Raw genomic sequence first — 18,539 nt, forward strand, 5'->3', positions numbered from 1 at the left:
AGGCGAGTAATGAGAGGCGGCAGTTGGCCTGGCCCAATTTCACACACACACACACACACACAAACAGACATACCATACAAGCACACACACACAGGCCCCACTGAGGAGCAGCAAGGTCAGTTGTCCTGCAGTCTAATGGGAGCTGACAGGTGAGAAGAGACTTACCCATTAAACATACATTTTAAACTGTACACTGACACACACACACACCATACACACTTACACACCATACACACACACACACACACACACTGACCTTCATGTATTTCCTCCAGGCAAGAGGGCTTGAGTGGCTAACTGGCAATACCGTGTGTGTGTGTGTGTGGTGTGTGTGAGTGTGGTTTGTGTGGTGTGAGTGTGTGTGGTGTGTGTGTGGTGATACTGTATGTGGTTAGGGTTAGTTAGTGTGTCATACTTGATGTACTGATCATATATCAGAGTGATCCACTCAGCCTGCCGTCTCCCTGCAGTCTCCCTGCATGCTGAGCAGGAGAGATCAGCTGTGTCCACACACCTCTCAGAGAGACCTCTGCCTGGGCCCTGGTCCTGGTCTGGTCCTGGTCTGGTCCTGGTCTGGTCCTGGTCTTGTCCTGGTCTGGTCCTGGTCTGGTCCTGGTCCTGGTCCTGGTCCTGGTCCTGGTCTGGTCTGGTCTGGTCTGGTCCTGGTCTGGTCTGGTCCTGGTCCTGGTCCTGGTCCTGGTCCTGGTCCTGGTCTGGTCTGGTCTGGTCCTGGTCTGGTCCTGGTCCTGGTCCTGGTCCTGGTCCTGGTCCTGGTCTGGTCTGGTCCTGGTCTGGTCTTGGTCCTGGTCTGGTCCTGGTCTGGCCCTGGTCTGGTCCTGGTCTGGTCCTGGTCCTGGTCTGGTCCTGGTCTGGTCCTGGTCCTGGTCTGGTCCTGGTCTGGCCCTGGTCTGGTCCTGGTCTGGTCCTGGTCCTGGTCCTGGTCCTGGTCCTGGTCCTGGTCCTGGTCTGGTCTGGTCCTGGTCTGGTCCTGGTCTGGTCCTGGTCTTGTCCTGGTCTGGTCCTGGTCTGGTCTTGGTCCTGGTCTGGTCTGGTCCTGGTCTGGTCTTGGTCCTGGTCCTGGTCCTGGTCCTGGTCCTGGTCCTGGTCCTGGTCCTGGTCTGGTCTGGTCTGGTCCTGGTCTGATCTGGTCCTGGTCTAGTCCTGGTCTGGTCCTGGTCTGGTCCTGGTCTGGTCCTGGTCCTGGTCCTGGTCTGGTCTGGTCCTGGTCTGGCCCTGGTCTGGTCTGGTCTGGTCTGGTCCTGGTCCTGGTCTGGTCTGGTCCTGGTCTGGCCCTGGTCTGGTCTGGTCCTAGTCTGGCCCTGGTCCGGCCCTGGTCTGGTCCTGGTCTGGTCTAGTTTTGATCCTGGTCTAATATCCAAATGTATTAAATCAGTGAGTCACAGGACAGCGTGTGTAAACAGTGTGTGTTGTCCTGCAGGGGGTGTTCAGATCTCATTAATAAGAGCATTAATAAGAGGCATGCCCGATCCACTCACAACCTGCCTATTACGCATCACGCTTCTCTCCAAACACACACGCTCATTAAACCATCATTCAGAGCAGAAAATGAGATTGGGAGCGTTGATGCAACCCTGACAACAACAACATTTACACCCAGACAAGAAGGAAAACGAATTTCTCATTTTGTCCATGAAGAAGAGAAGGCTGTAATAATCGAATCGGTCAGAGAGATGTGGAGGGATGAGGTGGGGAGGGATGAGGAGGGGAGGGAGGAGGAGGGGAGGGATGAGGAGGATGGATGAGGAGGGGAGGGATGAGGATGATGGATGAGGAGGATGGATGAGGAGGGGAGGGATGAGGAAGGGAGGAATGAGGAGGAAGGATGAGGAGGATGGATGAGGAGGGGAGGGATGAGGAGGAAGGATGAGGAGGATGGATGAGGAGGGGAGGGATGAGGATGATGGATGAGGAGGATGGATGAGGAGGGGAGGGATGAGGAGGATGGATGAGGAGGGGAGGGATGAGGAAGGGAGGAATGAGGAGGAAGGATGAGGAGGATGGATGAGGAGGGGAGGGATGAGGAGGAAGGATGAGGAGGATGGATGAGGAGGGGAGGGATGAGGATGATGGATGAGGAGGATGGATGAGGAGGATGGATGAGGAGGGGAGGGATGAGGAGGGAAAGGATGAGGGGGATGGATGAGGAGGGGAGGGATGAGGAGGGGAGGGATGAGGAGGGAAAGGATGAGGGGGATGGATGAGGAGGGGAGGGATGAGGAGGATGGATGAGGAGGGGAGGGATGAGGAAGGGAGGAATGAGGAGGATGGATGAGGAGGATGGATGAGGAGGGGAGGGATGAGGAGGAAGGATGAGGAGGGGAGGGATGAGGAGGATGGATAAGGTGAATGGGTGTGGTGGAGGGGTGAGGTGGAGGGTGGGGTTGGAGGGGATGAGGGGGAGGGATGAGGTGGTCTATCTATCTGTCTGTCTATCCATCTATCTTCCAGTTGCATGTAAAAAGCCACACACACACACACCACAAACACATTCACACCCCACACACACATATAGGTACACACACATATAGATACACATACAGTCATCGTTTTGACATTCTTCTTGACATTCAGGTAGCGTAGCAACATGACAACATGCTCATGGGCTGAGATTCCACTGGAAAGGTTGTCATGAGAAGAGGAAGGGAGAGAGGAGAGAGAGGAGAGAAGAGAGAGAGGAGAGAGAGGAGAGAAGAGAGGAGAGAGAGGAGAGAGAAGAAAGAGAGGAGAGAGAAGAGGGAGAAGAGGGAGAGGAGAGAAGAAAGAGAGAGGAGAGAAGGGAGAGAGGAGAGAGAGAGAGAGGAGAGAGAAGAAGAGAGGAGAGAAGAAGAGAGGAGGGAGAGGAGAGAGAGGAGAGAGAGGAGAGAGAGGAGAGAGAGGAGAGAGAGGAGAGAGAGGAGAGAAGAGAGAGGAGAGAGAGGAGAGAGAGAGAGGAGGTGATACCAAGGAGAGAGGGAGGAAGAGAGATAAAGAATGGAAAGGAATGGAAAAAGAGAGCAAGACAGAAAGAGATGGAGACAGAAAAAAGGGTTAGGAGAAAGGGAGGGAGGGTGAATGAGGGTGTGAATCTCCTCTCCTTTGAACCTGCTTAAGAATCCTATTTGAAATGTAAAGCATCTTTTTGTATCTGAAAAATACCCAGATGAATGCAGTCTGTGGGAGAGTACTGGCCCAGCAGAGGTGTAAACACAGACCACACACACATCACAGTATGTACACACACATACACACACATCACAATATGTACACACACATACACACGCATGCATGAACACAGCACACACACATACACACAAGTGAGTGTGTATCAGTGGTGATTTCTTTAAGACTGCAAGAAAGCTTGGCTTCCCCTAAAATGTCAAAAAAATGAATGGTCAAATATTTACGATTGTGTTAACATTTTAAATGCGTTAGAACACATTCATCAAGACATGTTTGTTCAGAATCAGCTACATATATTTCAGCGTCTCTGGGGGTGAATGGAGGAGTGGGCTGGCCTGGACGCTGGGCTTCCACGTGATGATTGGAGGGTCTGTCGAAAGACTGCATCTCCTTTTGATTGACAGCAATTTTAAACTATAAAAAGGCGAGCTCAGTTTCTTTGCGGATTCTCCAAGGGCCTCATGTATAAACGTTGCGTATGCACAAAAAGCTTGCATACGCTGGTTTTCACGCACACTTTGTGATGTATAAAGATTTACTTAACGTGAGAATGTGCGGACCGTCCTTAAAGTCTTGTCTGGCTCTTTAACGTGGCAAATTCGAACTGAAAAGGGCCGAAACTCACCAAATATTACAGAATAAAGTTTCCACAACTACGTTTATGAAGTTGACTATTCAAAAAACATAAAAATAAAAGATTGATCATTAATGAGGACGATCACATCAAAACCCAAAACGGGAAATGCTATAGGGGCCTATAGCCTTCTGTTTAATCCGCCACCACTTAATAACTTCTGTTAAACTTGAGGGTGTCAAACAAACGACAAAATCACTCAGGAAATGCATGTCACGCTAACCCTATAGCTGCCATGCTGTTAGGATGCGTTTGTTTCTTCATTTAAAGTTTTACATCGGACCATTTCTTCTTAATTTCTGCCATGGTCCGGTTCACTGAACCCACAGCATTTATGGCCCTTTAATAATAATAATGATTGATACAATGATACATTATTTGTAATGTACTTTACATTTAGCTAAATGTTAAAGTGATACAGGTTAAAAACAAGAAAGGGCGCAAATAATGACAGTTTTCCACTCCGCCGACTTTCTTTTGTCGCTAATACCTGATGACAGGCCGCCAAACAGGACACATTTTCTCGCCTCCACACTCGGTTGTCAGAACCTCGTTCTCACAGTCACCGTATTTCTTCGAATAAACGCAGCAGAGTTTAACGTTCATTTTTGGCGCGGCATTTATTTGAGGGTGGCGTTTATTTGAAGAAATACAGTAATTCAGACAAAGAAATGACCTCAGGAGCGTATTTATAGTCCATCTGCATATTCATTTATGGGAGGAGGCAAGGCGGGGTCAGTGGCTCCTTCACGTGCGGTCAATCTCAGGTTGATTGTGATTTATAAAGGAAAGGTGCACAGGACCTGGCGTACGACCGGTTTTAAGCATGTGAATATTTCTGTGCGTAGGTACTTTTCAAGTTTTGGCCGTACGCCATCTTCTGGTATGAAAGGTTGGGATGTGTGGAACTAGCCAAATCAATTGAAACATTTTATTGATATAGGCCGAGTGTGTGTGTGTGTATGAGTATTGAGAACTCCTGTGTGTGTGTGTGTGTGTGTGTGTATTGAGAACTCCTGTGTGTGTGTGTGTGTGTGTGTATTGAGTACTCCTGTGGGGGTGTGTGAGAGGTGGATGCTGTGAGTGAATCCAGCAAGCAGCAGCACGGTCAACATGACTGCACCAGTGCAGAGGGGCAGTGAGGAAGCACACGTCTCTCCTCACAGCATTTATAATTCAGGAAGATTAAAGATGAATTTCACATGAGGCAGTGCCTTGGTTGGGTGTCTATTAAACATGCAGCCCTAAAACTCTAATCCTTCTTAGAGAGTGAGTCAGGTGGCTGAGCGGTTAGGGAATGGGGCTAGAAATCAGAAGGTTTCCAGTTCGATTCCCGGCTGTGCAAAATGACGTTGTGTCCTTGGGCAAGGCACTTCACCCTACTTGCCTCGGGGGGAATGTCCCTGTACTTACTGTAAGTCTGGATAAGAGCATCTGTTAAATGACTAAATGTAAATGTATGAAGAGCCCCTGAGTCTACTGGCCTCTACTGCTGACCTTTACTCCTGACCTCTACTGGCCTCTGTTTCTGACATCTATTCCTGACCTCTACTGCTGGCCTCTACTCCTGACCTCTGCTCCTGACCTCTGCTGGCCTCTACTCCGGGCCATTACTCCGGACATCTACTGGCCTCTACTCCTAACCTCTACTGACCTCTACTCTTTACCTCTACTGACCTCTACTACTGACCTCTACTCTTTACCTCTACTGACCTCTACTGTTGACCTCTACTGACCTCTACTGTTGACCTCTACTGACCTCTACTCCTAACCTCTACTGGCCTCTACTCCTGACCTTTACTGGGCTCTATTGCTGGCCTCTACTCCTGGCCTAACTGCTGGCCCCTACTGAGAAAGTAAACCATTCACTTACACATGCTGCAAACATGACAATACTGGAAACACACCTTCATTTTCCTGCTTCAACTACAACTACACATGTCTGAACATCCTGGAAATCAATATTAACAAGTCACTTTCCTTGCCTCCTACCTCTCTCCTCTCCCCTTTAGCTCTCTCCCCCATCCCCCCTCTCTCCTCCCCTTCTTCATCGCTACCTCCTCTCTCCCCTCCTCTCTCCCCTCCTCTATCCTCTCCCTACCTCTCCTTTCCTTCCCTCCTCTCCTTCCCTCCTCTCCTTCCCTCCTCTTCTCCTCTCCTCTCCTTCCCTCCTCTCCTTCCCTCCTCTCCTTCCCTCCTCTCCTTCCCTCCTCCTCTCCTCTCCTCTCCTCTCCTTCCCTCCTCTTCTCCTCTCCTCTCCTTCCCTCCTCTCCTTCCCTTCTCTCCTTCCCTCCTCTCCTTCCCTCCTCCTCTCCTCTCCTCTCCTTCCCTCCTCTCCTTCCCTCCTGTCCTTCCCTCCTCTTCTCCTCTCCTTTCCTTCCCTCCTCTCCTTCCCTCCTCTCCTTCCCTCCTCTTCTCCTCTCCTCTTCTCCTATTCTTTCTCCCAGCCTCTCCTCACTCTCCTTCCCTCCTCTCCTTCCCTCCTCTCCTTCCCTCCTCTTCTCCTCTCCTTTCCTTCCCTCCTCTCCTTCCCTCCTCTCCTTCCCTCCTCTTCTCCTCTCCTCTTCTCCTATTCTTTCTCCCAGCCTCTCCTCACTCTCCTTACCTCTCCGGGGAGGAGAGTGGGGTGAGGGGAGAGAGGTGAGGAGAGAGGGGTGAGGGGAGAGAGGTGAGGAGAGAGGGGTGAGGGGAGAGAGGTGAGGAGAGAGGGGTGAGGGGAGAGAGGTGAGGAGAGAGGGGTGAGGGGAGAGAGGTGAATAGAGAGGGGTGAGGGGAGAGAGGTGAGGAGAGAGGGGTGAGGGGAGAGAGGTGAGGAGAGAGGGGTGAGGGGAGAGAGGTGAGGGGAGAGGGGTGAGGGGAGAGAGGTGAGGAGAGAGGGGTGAGGGGAGAGAGGTGAGGAGAGAGGGGTGAGGAGAGAGGGGTGAGGGGAGAGAGGTGAGGGGAGAGAGGTGAGGAGAGAGGGGTGAGGGGAGAGGGGTGAGGAGAGGTGAGGAGAGAGGGGTGAGGGGAGAGAGGTGAGGAGAGAGGGGTGAGGGGAGAGGGGTGAGGAGAGGTGAGGGGTGAGGAGAGAGGGGTGAGGGGAGAGAGGTGAGGGGAGAGAGGTGAGGAGAGAGGGGTGAGGGGAGAGAGGTGAGGGGAGAGAGGTGAGGAGAGAGGGGTGAGGGGAGAGGGGTGAGGAGAGGTGAGGGGTGAGGAGAGAGGGGTGAGGGGAGAGAGGTGAGGAGAGGTGAGGGGAGGTGAGGGGTGAGGAGAGAGAGGTGAGGAGAGAGCAAAGGGATTCCTTGCTTCTTTGAACAGAGAGCAGTGAACTGAAACAAGTATTTTTATGTAGAGTTTCTGTGTGGAGGGGGAGGAGCGCTTTGACGAAAAAGGAAACAGATGTAGTAGGAATAGATACAGATCAATACAGAGAGCTTTGGTGACTCACACACACACAAACTCACACACACTCACACACCCACCCACTCACACACACTCACACATACAAACACTACAAAGGTCATACACCAGTCAAAGACACCACACAAACACACACACTCATATGAGTAAACACACACTTATTCACATGAAGATGACCCCCTGTGCCTGCCACACACTCTCTCATACTCTCCCTCTCTCTGTCTCCCTCCCTCTCCCTCTCTCTCTGTCTCCCTCCCTCTCCCTCCCTCTCTCTCTCTCTGTCTCCCTCCCTCTCCCTCCCTCTCTCTCTCTCTGTCTCCCTCCCTCCCTCTCTCTCTGTCTCCCTCCCTCCCTCTCTCTCCCCTCTCTCTCTCTCTCTCTCTCTCTCTCTCTCTCTCTCTCTCCCTCTCTCTGTCTCCCTCCCTCTCTCTCTCTCTGTCTCCCTCCCTCTCTCTCCCTCTCTCTCTCTGTCTCCCTCCCTCTCTCTCCCCTCCCTCTCTCTCTCTCTCTCCCACTCTCTCCCTCTCTCTTCCTTCTATCTCCCTCCCTCCCTCCCCCCTACTCTCCATCACTCTCTCCCTCCCTCCCTCCCCCCTACTCTCCATCACTCTCTCCCTCTCTCTCTATTCTACCCCCCCATCCTCTTTCCCTGCCTATGCATTTTAACAAGCAGCAGTATACATATCCTGGTAGTGCACTGTAACAACACACTGGGGAAATATGGGGGAGGAGATATACCAGCCTCTACTGATAGAGGGGCTATCTACCAGCCTCTACTGATAGAGGTGATATACCAGCCTCTACTGATAGAGGGGCTATCTACCAGCCTCTACTGATAGAGGTGATATACCAGCCTCTACTGATAGAGGTGATATACCAGCCTCTACTGATAGAGGGGCTATCTACCAGCCTCTACTGATAGAGGTGATATACCAGCCTCTACTGATAGAGGGGCTATCTACCAGCCTCTACTGATAGAGGGGCTATCTACCAGCCTCTACTGATAGAGGGGCTATCTACCAGCCTCTACTGATAGAGGTGATATACCAGCCTCTACTGATAGAGGGGCTATCTACCAGCCTCTACTGATAGAGGTGATATACCAGCCTCTACTGATAGAGGGGCTATCTACCAGCCTCTACTGATAGAGGTGATATACCAGCCTCTACTGATAGAGGGGCTATCTACCAGCCTCTACTGATAGAGGTGATATACCAGCCTCTACTGATAGAGGGGCTATCTACCAGCCTCTACTGATAGAGGTGATATACCAGCCTCTACTGATAGAGGGGCTATCTACCAGCCTCTACTGATAGAGGTGATATACCAGCCTCTACTGATAGAGGGGCTATCTACCAGCCTCTACTGATAGAGGGGCTATCTACCAGCCTCTACTGATGGAGGGGCTATCTACCAGCCTCTACTGATAGAGGTGATATACCAGCCTCTACTGATAGAGGGGCTATCTACCAGCCTCTACTGATATAGGTGATATGCCAGCCTCTACTGATAGAGGTGATATACCAGCCTCTACTGATAGAGGGGCTATCTACCTGCCTCTACTGATAGAGGGGCTATCTACCAGCCTCTACTGATAGAGGTGATATACCAGCCTCTAGCTTGAACTGATAGAGGGGCGTGTACTAGCAGACAGACAGGCAGTCTATTCATCTCGAGAGATGGATTCTGAGGGGCTATTTACATGCAAATGGCCAAGGCTTTGCCTCCCCAGCCCCTCACCTCAACCCCCCCCCCCCCCCTCCGGCTATCTTACTTGTCTTGTGCTCAATTTATCTCTGAGTCAGATGTATGTAGTGTATGAGTGTGTGTGCATGTTTGTGTATGTAAGTGTGTGTGCATGTTTGTGTGTCTGTGTGTCTGTGTGGATGTGAATGTGTGTTTGTCTTTGTGTGTGTGTTTAACGTGTGTATACGTGTGTCTCACTGTTTTGACTTATTGGGGGCTGCAGGTGGCTGTTGACTGAAGGAAGACATAGTTCTTCCTCTTCACACACACACACACACACACACACATACACACACATTCTCACCGGGGCTGTGTTCTGGAAAGATACTCTCCCAGCTGTTGAGGTCACTATCAGTCTGTAAGAAGAGCTGCAGGGACTCTCTGCTGGATCTTAGATACAGGAGGACCTGGAGGGGAGAGGAGAGAGGACCTGGAGAAGAGGAGAGGAGAGAGAGGAGAGAGGAGAGAGGAGGAAAGGAGAGTGGAGGAGAGGAGAGGAGAGAGGAGGAACGAGGAGAGAGGACAGAGGAGAGAGGAGAGAGGAAAGAGGAGAGAGGAAAGAGGACCTGGAGGAGAAAGGACCTGGAGGAGAGGAGAGGAGAGAGAGGAGAGAGGAGAGAGGAAAGGAGAGGAGAGGGGAGAGAAGAGGAGAGAGGAGGAGAGGAGAGTGGAGGAGAGGAGAGGAGAGAGGAGGAACGAGGAGAGAGGACAGAGGAGAGAGGAGAGAGGAGAGAGGAGAGAGGAAAGCAGAGGAGAGGAGAGGGGAGAGAAGAGGAGAGAGGAGAGGAGGAGAGGAGAGTGGAGGAGAGGAGAGGAGGAGAGTGGAGAAGAGGAGAAGAGGAGAGAGGAGGAAAGAAGAAAGAAGGACCTGGAGGAGGGAGGAGAGGAGGAGAGAGGAGGAGAGTGGAGGAGGGAAGAGAGGAGTGGAGAGGAGGAGGGGTGTGGTTGGATTCCCCCTCTTTCCTTCTCACCCTTCCACCACAACCCAGGCAACTGTACCACAAGCAAGCCATTATGCCTGTTGACCCCCCCCTCCACCACAGAACACAACACAGGCACTCAAAGTCAAACACAAAAGATAACTTCCTCTCCTAGTGAATGGTGAGGCGACGGGTGGGGGGAGAGGTTGGGCCGGTCTGAACCCAAACAAGACTGCTCACTCTAATTCAGGAAGAAGGTCCCACACACACACACACACAGCTCTCGTCACCTGGACACCCCACCCACCCCAACAGCTAACTACACAGACCACCCCCCCCACACACACACACACAGACAGGCTGGAGGAAGAAAGGAGAGGCACAGGAGGAGGAGGAGAGAGGAGGAGGAGAAGGGAGCCTTGTCTCTCTATCAGGGGAGGATTCTTCCCATGAACTCTGGAGAGACGAACTAATGAGCACCTGCTCCTTTAGCATGGCATCTTTCATCTGTCTTTACATCATCTTATTATCTTACTTTACACTATCTTATTATCTTACTTTACACTATCTTATTATCTTACTTTACACTATCTTATTATCTTACTTTACACTATCTTATTATCTTACTTTACACTATCTTATTATCTTACTTTACAGCATCTTATTATCTTCCTTTATAGCATCTTATTATCTTACTTTACACTATCTTATTATCTTCCTTTACACTATCTTACTATCTTACTTTACACTATCTTATTATCTTCCTTTATGCCATCTTATTATCTTACTTTACACTATCTTATTATCTTACTTTAAAGCATATTATTACCTTACTTTAAAGCATATTATTACCTTACTTTAAAGCATATTATTATCTTACTTTAAAGCATATTATTATCTTAATTCATGTCATCTTATTTTCTTAATTTATAGCATCTGGACTGAGGAACTGTCTACCTATTATTATCTCTACTCTGGTCTAGTTTATAACATCTCTATTCTGGTCTAGTTTATCAAATCTCTACTCTGGTGTAGTTTATTTTATTGATGTATTTATATATTTAGTTGTGGGCAATGTTCCCTTTAATTGTTTTCCGCACTGAGCAAATAGAAATCTGTCTGAGCACAAACCTCAGTACTCTGAGCAAAGTTTACAGAGAACTCTGTTTGCTTTTTCGTAGCTAATTATTTCAGAAGGCTTCATCAGCCTACCTGGACCATCGCTTGTGTCTGTTTTAACAATTTCATCAAAGCCATTTGTGTTTAAGTGTAAAATTGCCCCTTTTTTGGCTGCCTGTAACCTACGCCCAGGTTTGGTCTCAGCTTTGGTAGGGACAATTTTTTATGTGTAGGTAATTGGTTCAGGTTTTATAGAGCTGTACTAGGCCTACATAATCTGTACTGGACTTCTGAGCAATGAAATCTTATATGATGCATACATTTGGGCATCCCAATTTACAGCACCTTTTTACTATCTAGCTACAAGTATAAGTGTGAATGATAACATTCATGGGTAACATTGTCTAAACATTCCTTATAAAACTGCAATTTAATGCAGTATTTACCAAAATGGACAATTCAACTTCTCACCTGAACCCCTGATGCTGATTCATCACCAACCTGCTCTACATCTGTATCTTCAGGGTGCCGTTTTTCCTGCACAGTAATTTATCAATTTAATACAGACGCTAACCATGCTTAGTTGACTCCAGACATAGATCGAGAGTACAGGGATAGGCATATTACTATCCAGGATCATATAGGCCTTCTTATTACCAGTTAATATCACTTTTGAGTTGCTAGTCTGCTGGTACTAGGCTAAACTAGCACGGTCCCATTATGTGGGTAGGTTAGCTTTATCCTTCTGACTTCAACAGGACCAGCTGCTGCTAACACACTGGTCGAAAGATAGCAGACGCTAGGGATAGATTTAATACAAGAAAAAAGTTACATGCTACACTACATTAACAACTTTCAAAACATGTTTCCATTGTAGAATAGGTGTTGATAAAAGACCAGCAGGTTTGCACTGTGTGTAGTTTTCCTAATAGGTAGCTGATCTAACAAGGACCTTCTTGATAGCTACTTACTCTCTGGGTGGTGAAAAAACTTCTGATATCTCTCATCTATAAAGCACACAAGGGTCAACAATATCAATGCTGAGACCAAACGAAATACTAATATGAGGCTTTATTAATTCCTGGCGTACTGCCAGCTCTCTTTCTGCAAGTCACGATTCACGAAGTGTTTCTGACTCTGCCTGCCACTTCAGCCAATTAAATTACATCATCTTGTCTCGCAGGCTCGAGGGCGCATTGGTTAACTTGGAAATGTATTTTTCACTTTTATGGCCGACGAATATAGTAAAGATAATAATACGAATGAGTTTTGCAAATATATTGTGCAAAATATGTTTTTCGAAAATTAACAAAATATTGGTGCGGACAATTGTATCTTTCCCAAACTTTGGTCGTAACTAGTCCCTATGGACCCTACGCAAACCTGCGCTCTTCGCCTATAAAGGCAACGTTTCTGATTTTTGTTGCAAGTCAAAGCTTGAGCAGAGCGCCAGGGTCGTTCTTTGTTAAAAACTTGCTTTAAGTGGGCTTTGCCGCATGTCGCCGATCAACTGAACATTTTTTGTTTTTATAAAATAATTTTAGAAAAAACAAAATATAGATTTTATTTTGTGCGCGGTCTGGAAAATCTAGTGCGCGGGTCCTCCCGCACAGGCGGGAGCTTAGAGGGAATTTAGGGGGGCACACAGGGGGGCGGGCAATCTGTCTGCTAAATGTGGGTCACAGTAAACTCCTTGTCCATGGTGGTGTGTGTGTGTGTATGGGCCTGCCTGCCTGTCAAACAGCTATTTGCTATTCTGCTGTTTTGTCAAATAAAATAAAATCACTTTAGTACAATCAGTGCCACAGAGGGCTTCACAGATCAGCTCCTATAACCAACCTAGACATTCAGAGAACACAAGGGAACTCCGACCCAGAGAGAGAGATGGAGAACCCCAGAGAGAGAGAGATGGAGGACCCCAGAGAGAGAGGTGGAGGACCCCAGAGAGAGAGAGATGGAGGACCCCAGAGAGAGAGAGAGATGGAGGACCCCAGAGAGAGAGAGAGATGGAGGACCCCAGAGAGAGAGAGAGAGGTGGAGGACCCCAGAGAGAGAGAGAGATGGAGGACCCCAGAGAGAGAGAGAGATGGAGGACCCCAGAGAGAGAGATGGAGGACCCCAGAGAGAGAGAGAGATGGAGGACCCCAGAGAGAGAGAGAGATGGAGGACCCCAGAGAGAGAGAGATGGAGGACCCCAGAGAGAGAGAGAGATGGAGGACCCCAGAGAGAGAGAGAGATGGAGGACCCCAGAGAGAGAGAGAGATGGAGGACCCCAGAGAGAGAGAGGTGGAGGACCCCAGAGAGAGAGAGGTGGAGGACCCCAGAGAGCCCCCTGTCTGTCTGTCTGTCTCCCTGTCTACCTGCCTGCCTTTCTGCCTGTCTGTCTGCCTGCTTGTCTGTCCGTCTGTCCGTCTGTCTGTCTGCCTGGTTTTGAGAAAATGTGTGTGTGTGTGTGTGAAAGAGAGAGAAAGAGTGTGTGTCTCCAGACTGCCTTTAGGGTGATAAAGGAGGCGTCTCTCAAAACATTCAGTGGGGCAGAAGGAGGGCTAGCAGACACACACACTCACACACACACTCACACATACACACACTCACACACACACATACACGCACACACTCCAATGTATACACACTTGAAAAATTAATTCCACATATTAAACACAAACACAAATATGTCACATCCTCCCTCAGCACTCTGTGTGTGTGAAGGAGAGAGAGAGAAAGAGAGAGATTGTGTGTGCTTGTATTTATTTGTGTGTGTGACAGAGAGAGGGAGAGTGTGTATGTGTGTAAATGTGTGTGTGTGTGTACAAGCTGCATTGGAGTCCTGAAAGCAGTAGACCTGAGCAGGAGTCAGATGCAGGTCACTGGGACACACACTCTCCAAACACGCACACACACACTCCCCCTCCACACATACACACACACTCCCCCTTCACACACACACACACACACTCCCCCTCCACACACACACACCTTGCAGGGAGGCTGGCTGACTGGCTGGCTGGAGGGTTCGTAAGAGAGACACAGACAGAGAGAACGTAGTGAGCGCGCAAGATTTTTTGAATGAATTTTAGTGGCAATTCATTTTGGGAGCTTTATGTAATATAAACATCACGTTGGACTCATATTGTTATATCTGCCAGAAATGACAATGCAAATTTTGTGAAAGACACACACACGGGCACAGACACAGACACACACACTGGCACAAACACACACATATGCACACACGCCCAAAAAGACAGAGTACATATCCTAAGTATACGCGCTACATAACACAGTCTCTGTGTAGAACTTGACATATGGTCACACAATTTTCCTCTCAATTTCAGATCCAACTCCCACTAACGTCCATATACAGCAAATCACTCCTCCCTCTCTCCTGCTCCCTCCCTCCTCTCTCCCTCTCCTCCCTCCCTTCTCTCTCCCTCTCCTCCCTCTCTCCTCTCCTCCCTCTATCCTCTCCTCCCTCTCTCCTGCTCCCTCCCCTCTCCCTCTCCTCCCTCTCTCCTCTCCTCTCCTCTCCTCTCCTCTCCTCTCCTCTCCTCTCCTCTCCTCCCTCCCTCCCTCCCTCCCTCCCTCCCTCCCTCTCTCCTCTCCTCCATCTCTCCTCTCCCCTACTCCCTCTCTCCTTTCCTCTCCTCCCTCTCTCCTCTCCTCCCTCTCTCCTCTCCTCTCCACCCTCTCTCCTCTCCTCCCTCTGTCCTCTCCTCCCTCTACTCCTTCTCTCCTCCCTCTCTCCTCTCCTCCCTCTCTCCTCTCCTCTCCTCCCTCTCTCCTCTCCTCCCTCTGTCCTCTCCTCCCTCTACTCCATCTCTCCTCCCTCTCTCCTCTCCTCCCTCTCTCCTCTACTCCATCTCTCCTCTCCTCCCTCTCTCCTCTCCTCCCTCTGTCCTCTCCTCCCTCTACTCCTTCTCTCCTCCCTCTCTCCTCTCCTCCCTCTCTCCTCTCCTCTCCTCCCTCTCTCCTCTCCTCCCTCTGTCCTCTCCTCCCTCTACTCCATCTCTCCTCCCTCTCTCCTCTCCTCCCTCTCTCCTCTACTCCATCTCTCCTCTCCTCCCTCTCTCCTCTCCTCCCTCTGTCCTCTCCTCCCTCTACTCCATCTCTCCTCCCTCTCTCCTCTCCTCCCTCTGTCCTCTCCTCCCTCTACTCCATCTCTCCTCCCTCTCTCCTCTCCTCCCTCTCTCCTCTCCTCCCTCTCTCCTCTCCTCTCCTCCCTCTACTCCATCTCTCCTCCCTCCCTCTCTCCTCTCCTCCCTCTCTCCTCTCCTCCCTCTCTCCTCTCCCTCCCTCCCTCCCTCCCTCCCTCCCTCCCTCCCTCCCTCCCTCCCTCCCTCCCTCCCTCCCTCCCTCCCTCCCTCCCTCCCTCCCTCCCTCTCTCCTCTCCTCCATCTCTCCTCTCCCCTACTCCCTCTCTCCTTTCCTCTCCTCCCTCTCTCCTCTCCTCCCTCTCTCCTCTCCTCTCCACCCTCTCTCCTCTCCTCCCTCTGTCCTCTCCTCCCTCTACTCCATCTCTCCTCCCTCTCTCCTCTCCTCTCATCCCTCTCTCCTCTCCTCCCTCTCTCCTCTCCTCCCTCTACTCCATCTCTCCTCCCTCTCTCCTCTCCTCCCTCTCTCCTCTCCTCCCTCTCTCCTCTCCTCCCTCTCTCCTCTCCTCCCTCTACTCCATCTCTCCTCCCTCTCTCCTCTCCTCCCTCTCTCCTCTCCTCCCTCTCTCCTCTCCTCTCCTCCCTCTCTCCACCTGGCAGTGTCTGCCCAGTATGCAGGAAGCATCCTCCCAGCAGCAGAACAGAGATGATCTGTGGCCATCTGACGGCACCAGGCTGGGGGAGACAGGGGTGGAGGGGGAGGAGACAGGGGGGTGGAGGGGGAGGAGACAGGGGGGTGGAGGGGGAGGAGACAGGGGGGTGGAGGGGGAGGAGACAGGGGGGTGGACGGGGAGGAGACAGGGGTGGAGGGGGAGGAGACAAGGGGGTGGAGGGGGAGGAGACAGGGGGGTGGAGGGGGAGGAGACAGGAGGGTGGAGGGGGAGACAGGGGGGTGGAGGGGGAGGAGACAGGGGGGTTAGGTGGGTAGGGGGAGACAGGGGGGTGGAGGGGGAGGAGACAGGGGGGTGGAGGGGGAGGAGACAGGAGGGTGGAGGGGGAGGAGACAGGGGGGTGGAGGGGGAGGAGACAGGAGGGTGGAGGGGGAGGAGACAGGGGGGTGGAGGGGGAGGAGACAGGGGGGTGGAGGGGGAGGAGACAGGGGGGTGGAGGGGGAGGAGACAGGAGGGTTGAGGGGGAGGAGACAGGGGGGTGGAGGGGGAGGGGGAGACAGGGGGGTGGAGGGGGAGGAGACAGGAGGGTGGAGGGGGAGGAGACAGGGGGTGGAGGGGGAGGAGACAGGGGGGTTAGGTGGGTAGGGGGAGACAGGGGGGTGGAGGGGGAGGAGACAGGGGGGTGGAGGGGGAGGAGACAGTGGGGTGGAGGGGGAGGAGACAGGAGGGTGGAGGGGGAGACAGGGGGTGGAGGGGGAGGAGACAGGGGGGTTAGGTGGGTAGGGGGAGACAGGGGGGTGGAGGGGGAGGAGACAGGGGGGTTGGGTGGGTAGGGGGAGACAGAGGGGTGGAGGGGGAGGAGACAGGGGGGTTAGGTGGGTAGGGGGAGACAGGGGGGTGGAGGGGGAGGAGACAGGGGGTTATGTGGGGTTAGACAGGGGGGTGGAGGGGGAGGAGACAGGGGGGTGGAGGGGGAGGAGACAGGAGGGTGGAGGGTGGAGGGGGAGGAGACAGGGGGGTGGAGGGGGAGGGGGAGACAGGGGGGTGGAGGGGGAGGAGACAGGAGGGTGGAGGGGGAGGAGACAGGGGGGTGGAGGGGGAGGAGACAGGGGGGTTAGGTGGGTAGGGGGAGACAGGGGGGTGGAGGGGGAGGAGACAGGGGGGTGGAGGGGGAGGAGACAGGGGGGTGGAGGGGGAGGAGACAGGAGGGTGGAGGGTGGAGGGGGAGGAGACAGGGGGGTGGAGGGGGAGGGGGAGACAGGGGGGTGGAGGGGGAGGAGACAGGAGGGTGGAGGGGGAGGAGACAGGGGGGTGGATGGGGAGGAGACAGGGGGGTTAGGTGGGTAGGGGGAGACAGGGGGGTGGAGGGGGAGGAGACAGGGGGGTGGAGGGGGAGGAGACAGGGGGGTGGAGGGGGAGGAGACAGGAGGGTGGAGGGGGAGGGGGAGACAGGGGGTGGAGGGGGAGGAGACAGGGGGGTTAGGTGGGTAGGGGGAGACAGGGGGGTGGAGGGGGAGGAGACAGGGGCTTAGGTGGGTAGGGGGAAACAGGGGGGTGGAGGGGGAGGAGACAGGGGGTTATGTGGGGTAGGGGGAGACAGGGGAGTTAGGTGGGGTAGGGGGGGACAGGGAGAGATGGGGCTGCCAGGGGGTAAGGGGGAGACAGTGGGGGGCAGCAGGGGGGGGGGCTGGGTAAGGTAGGGGAGGATGAGGGGGGGTAGGGGGGTAATGTCACTTCAACCTTGTGTTTCTATACCAGCACTTTGATGATCATTTCTATTTTCACAGTAAATTTGTTTCGGTGCAGGAAAGTGTTCTACACTGATGGAAGGAGAGAAGGAGAGGGTTGGAGTGATACAGGGGTGGAGAGTGGAGGGAGGGATGGCAGGAAGGTTGGACAGAGATGGAGGGATGGAGTAGAGGGAGAGAGGAATGGAGGGGTGAAAAGATGGAGGAGTGGAGGGGTGGATTCTTGGGAGGGATGGAGGGGTGGAGGGATGGAGAGATGAAGGGGTGGAGGGGTGGAGGGATGGAGAGATGGAGGGGTGGAGGGATGGAGAGATGAAGGGGTGGAGGGGTGGAGGGATGGAGAGATGGAGGGGTGGAGGGATGGAGAGATGAAGGGGTGGAGGGGTGGAGGGATGGAGAGATGAAGGGGTGGAGGGGTGGAGGGGAGAACACATCTGCAGTGTGACCTTTCTCTGATCCAATCTCACTGATGAATCCTAATGAAGGATTTAATAAAATCACAGTTTACAATCTGTCTCTGCATCAAAGCGTGCAATCCAATTCGAACAAAACTCCATCTACATTTCCAATATCATCACCACCCCATCAGTCCCCCCCTGCACCTTCCTCCACCTCCCTTCCCCCCTCCACCTCCCTTTCGCCCTCCACCCCCCTCCACCTCCCTTCCCCCCTCCAGCACCCTCCACCTCCCTTCCCCCCCTGCACCCCCCTCCACCCACCTTCCCCCCTTCCACCTCCCTTCTCCCGCTGCACCCCCTCCACCTCCCTTCCCCCCCTCCACTCCACTCTCCTCCACCTCCCTTCCCCCCCTGCACCCCTCTCCACCTCCCTTCCGCCCCTCCACCCCCCTCCACCTCCCTCCCCCCTCCGTGTGTGAGAGCAGGGAGGTTGGTATCAACACTGACCTGGGTCATGATGTCTCACACACACACAAATCCATATACACACATACACACACACATAGACCATGTTGACACATGCATGTACACGTGTACACACACAAATATAAAAACATTGGTAGAGATCATTAT

General features: G+C 52.3%; 1 protein-coding gene across 1 annotated transcript in view; it reads right to left on the minus strand.

Annotated features, from left to right (window-relative positions):
* myt1b (myelin transcription factor 1b) overlaps positions 1-5,425 on the minus strand; it is a 49,601-nt gene extending 44,176 nt beyond the window's left edge. The window contains exon 1 of the mRNA XM_084679117.1: positions 5,387-5,425. Within this exon, the coding sequence (XP_084535243.1) occupies positions 5,387-5,425 (39 nt within the window). The remainder of the gene's footprint in view (positions 1-5,386) is intronic.
* Positions 5,426-18,539: the final 13,114 nt, after the last annotated feature.

The sequence above is a fragment of the Hypomesus nipponensis genome, chromosome 18 (assembly GCF_054491055.1).
Source record: "Hypomesus nipponensis isolate SF chromosome 18, ASM5449105v1, whole genome shotgun sequence".
NCBI classification, from domain to species: domain Eukaryota; kingdom Metazoa; phylum Chordata; class Actinopteri; order Osmeriformes; family Osmeridae; genus Hypomesus; species Hypomesus nipponensis.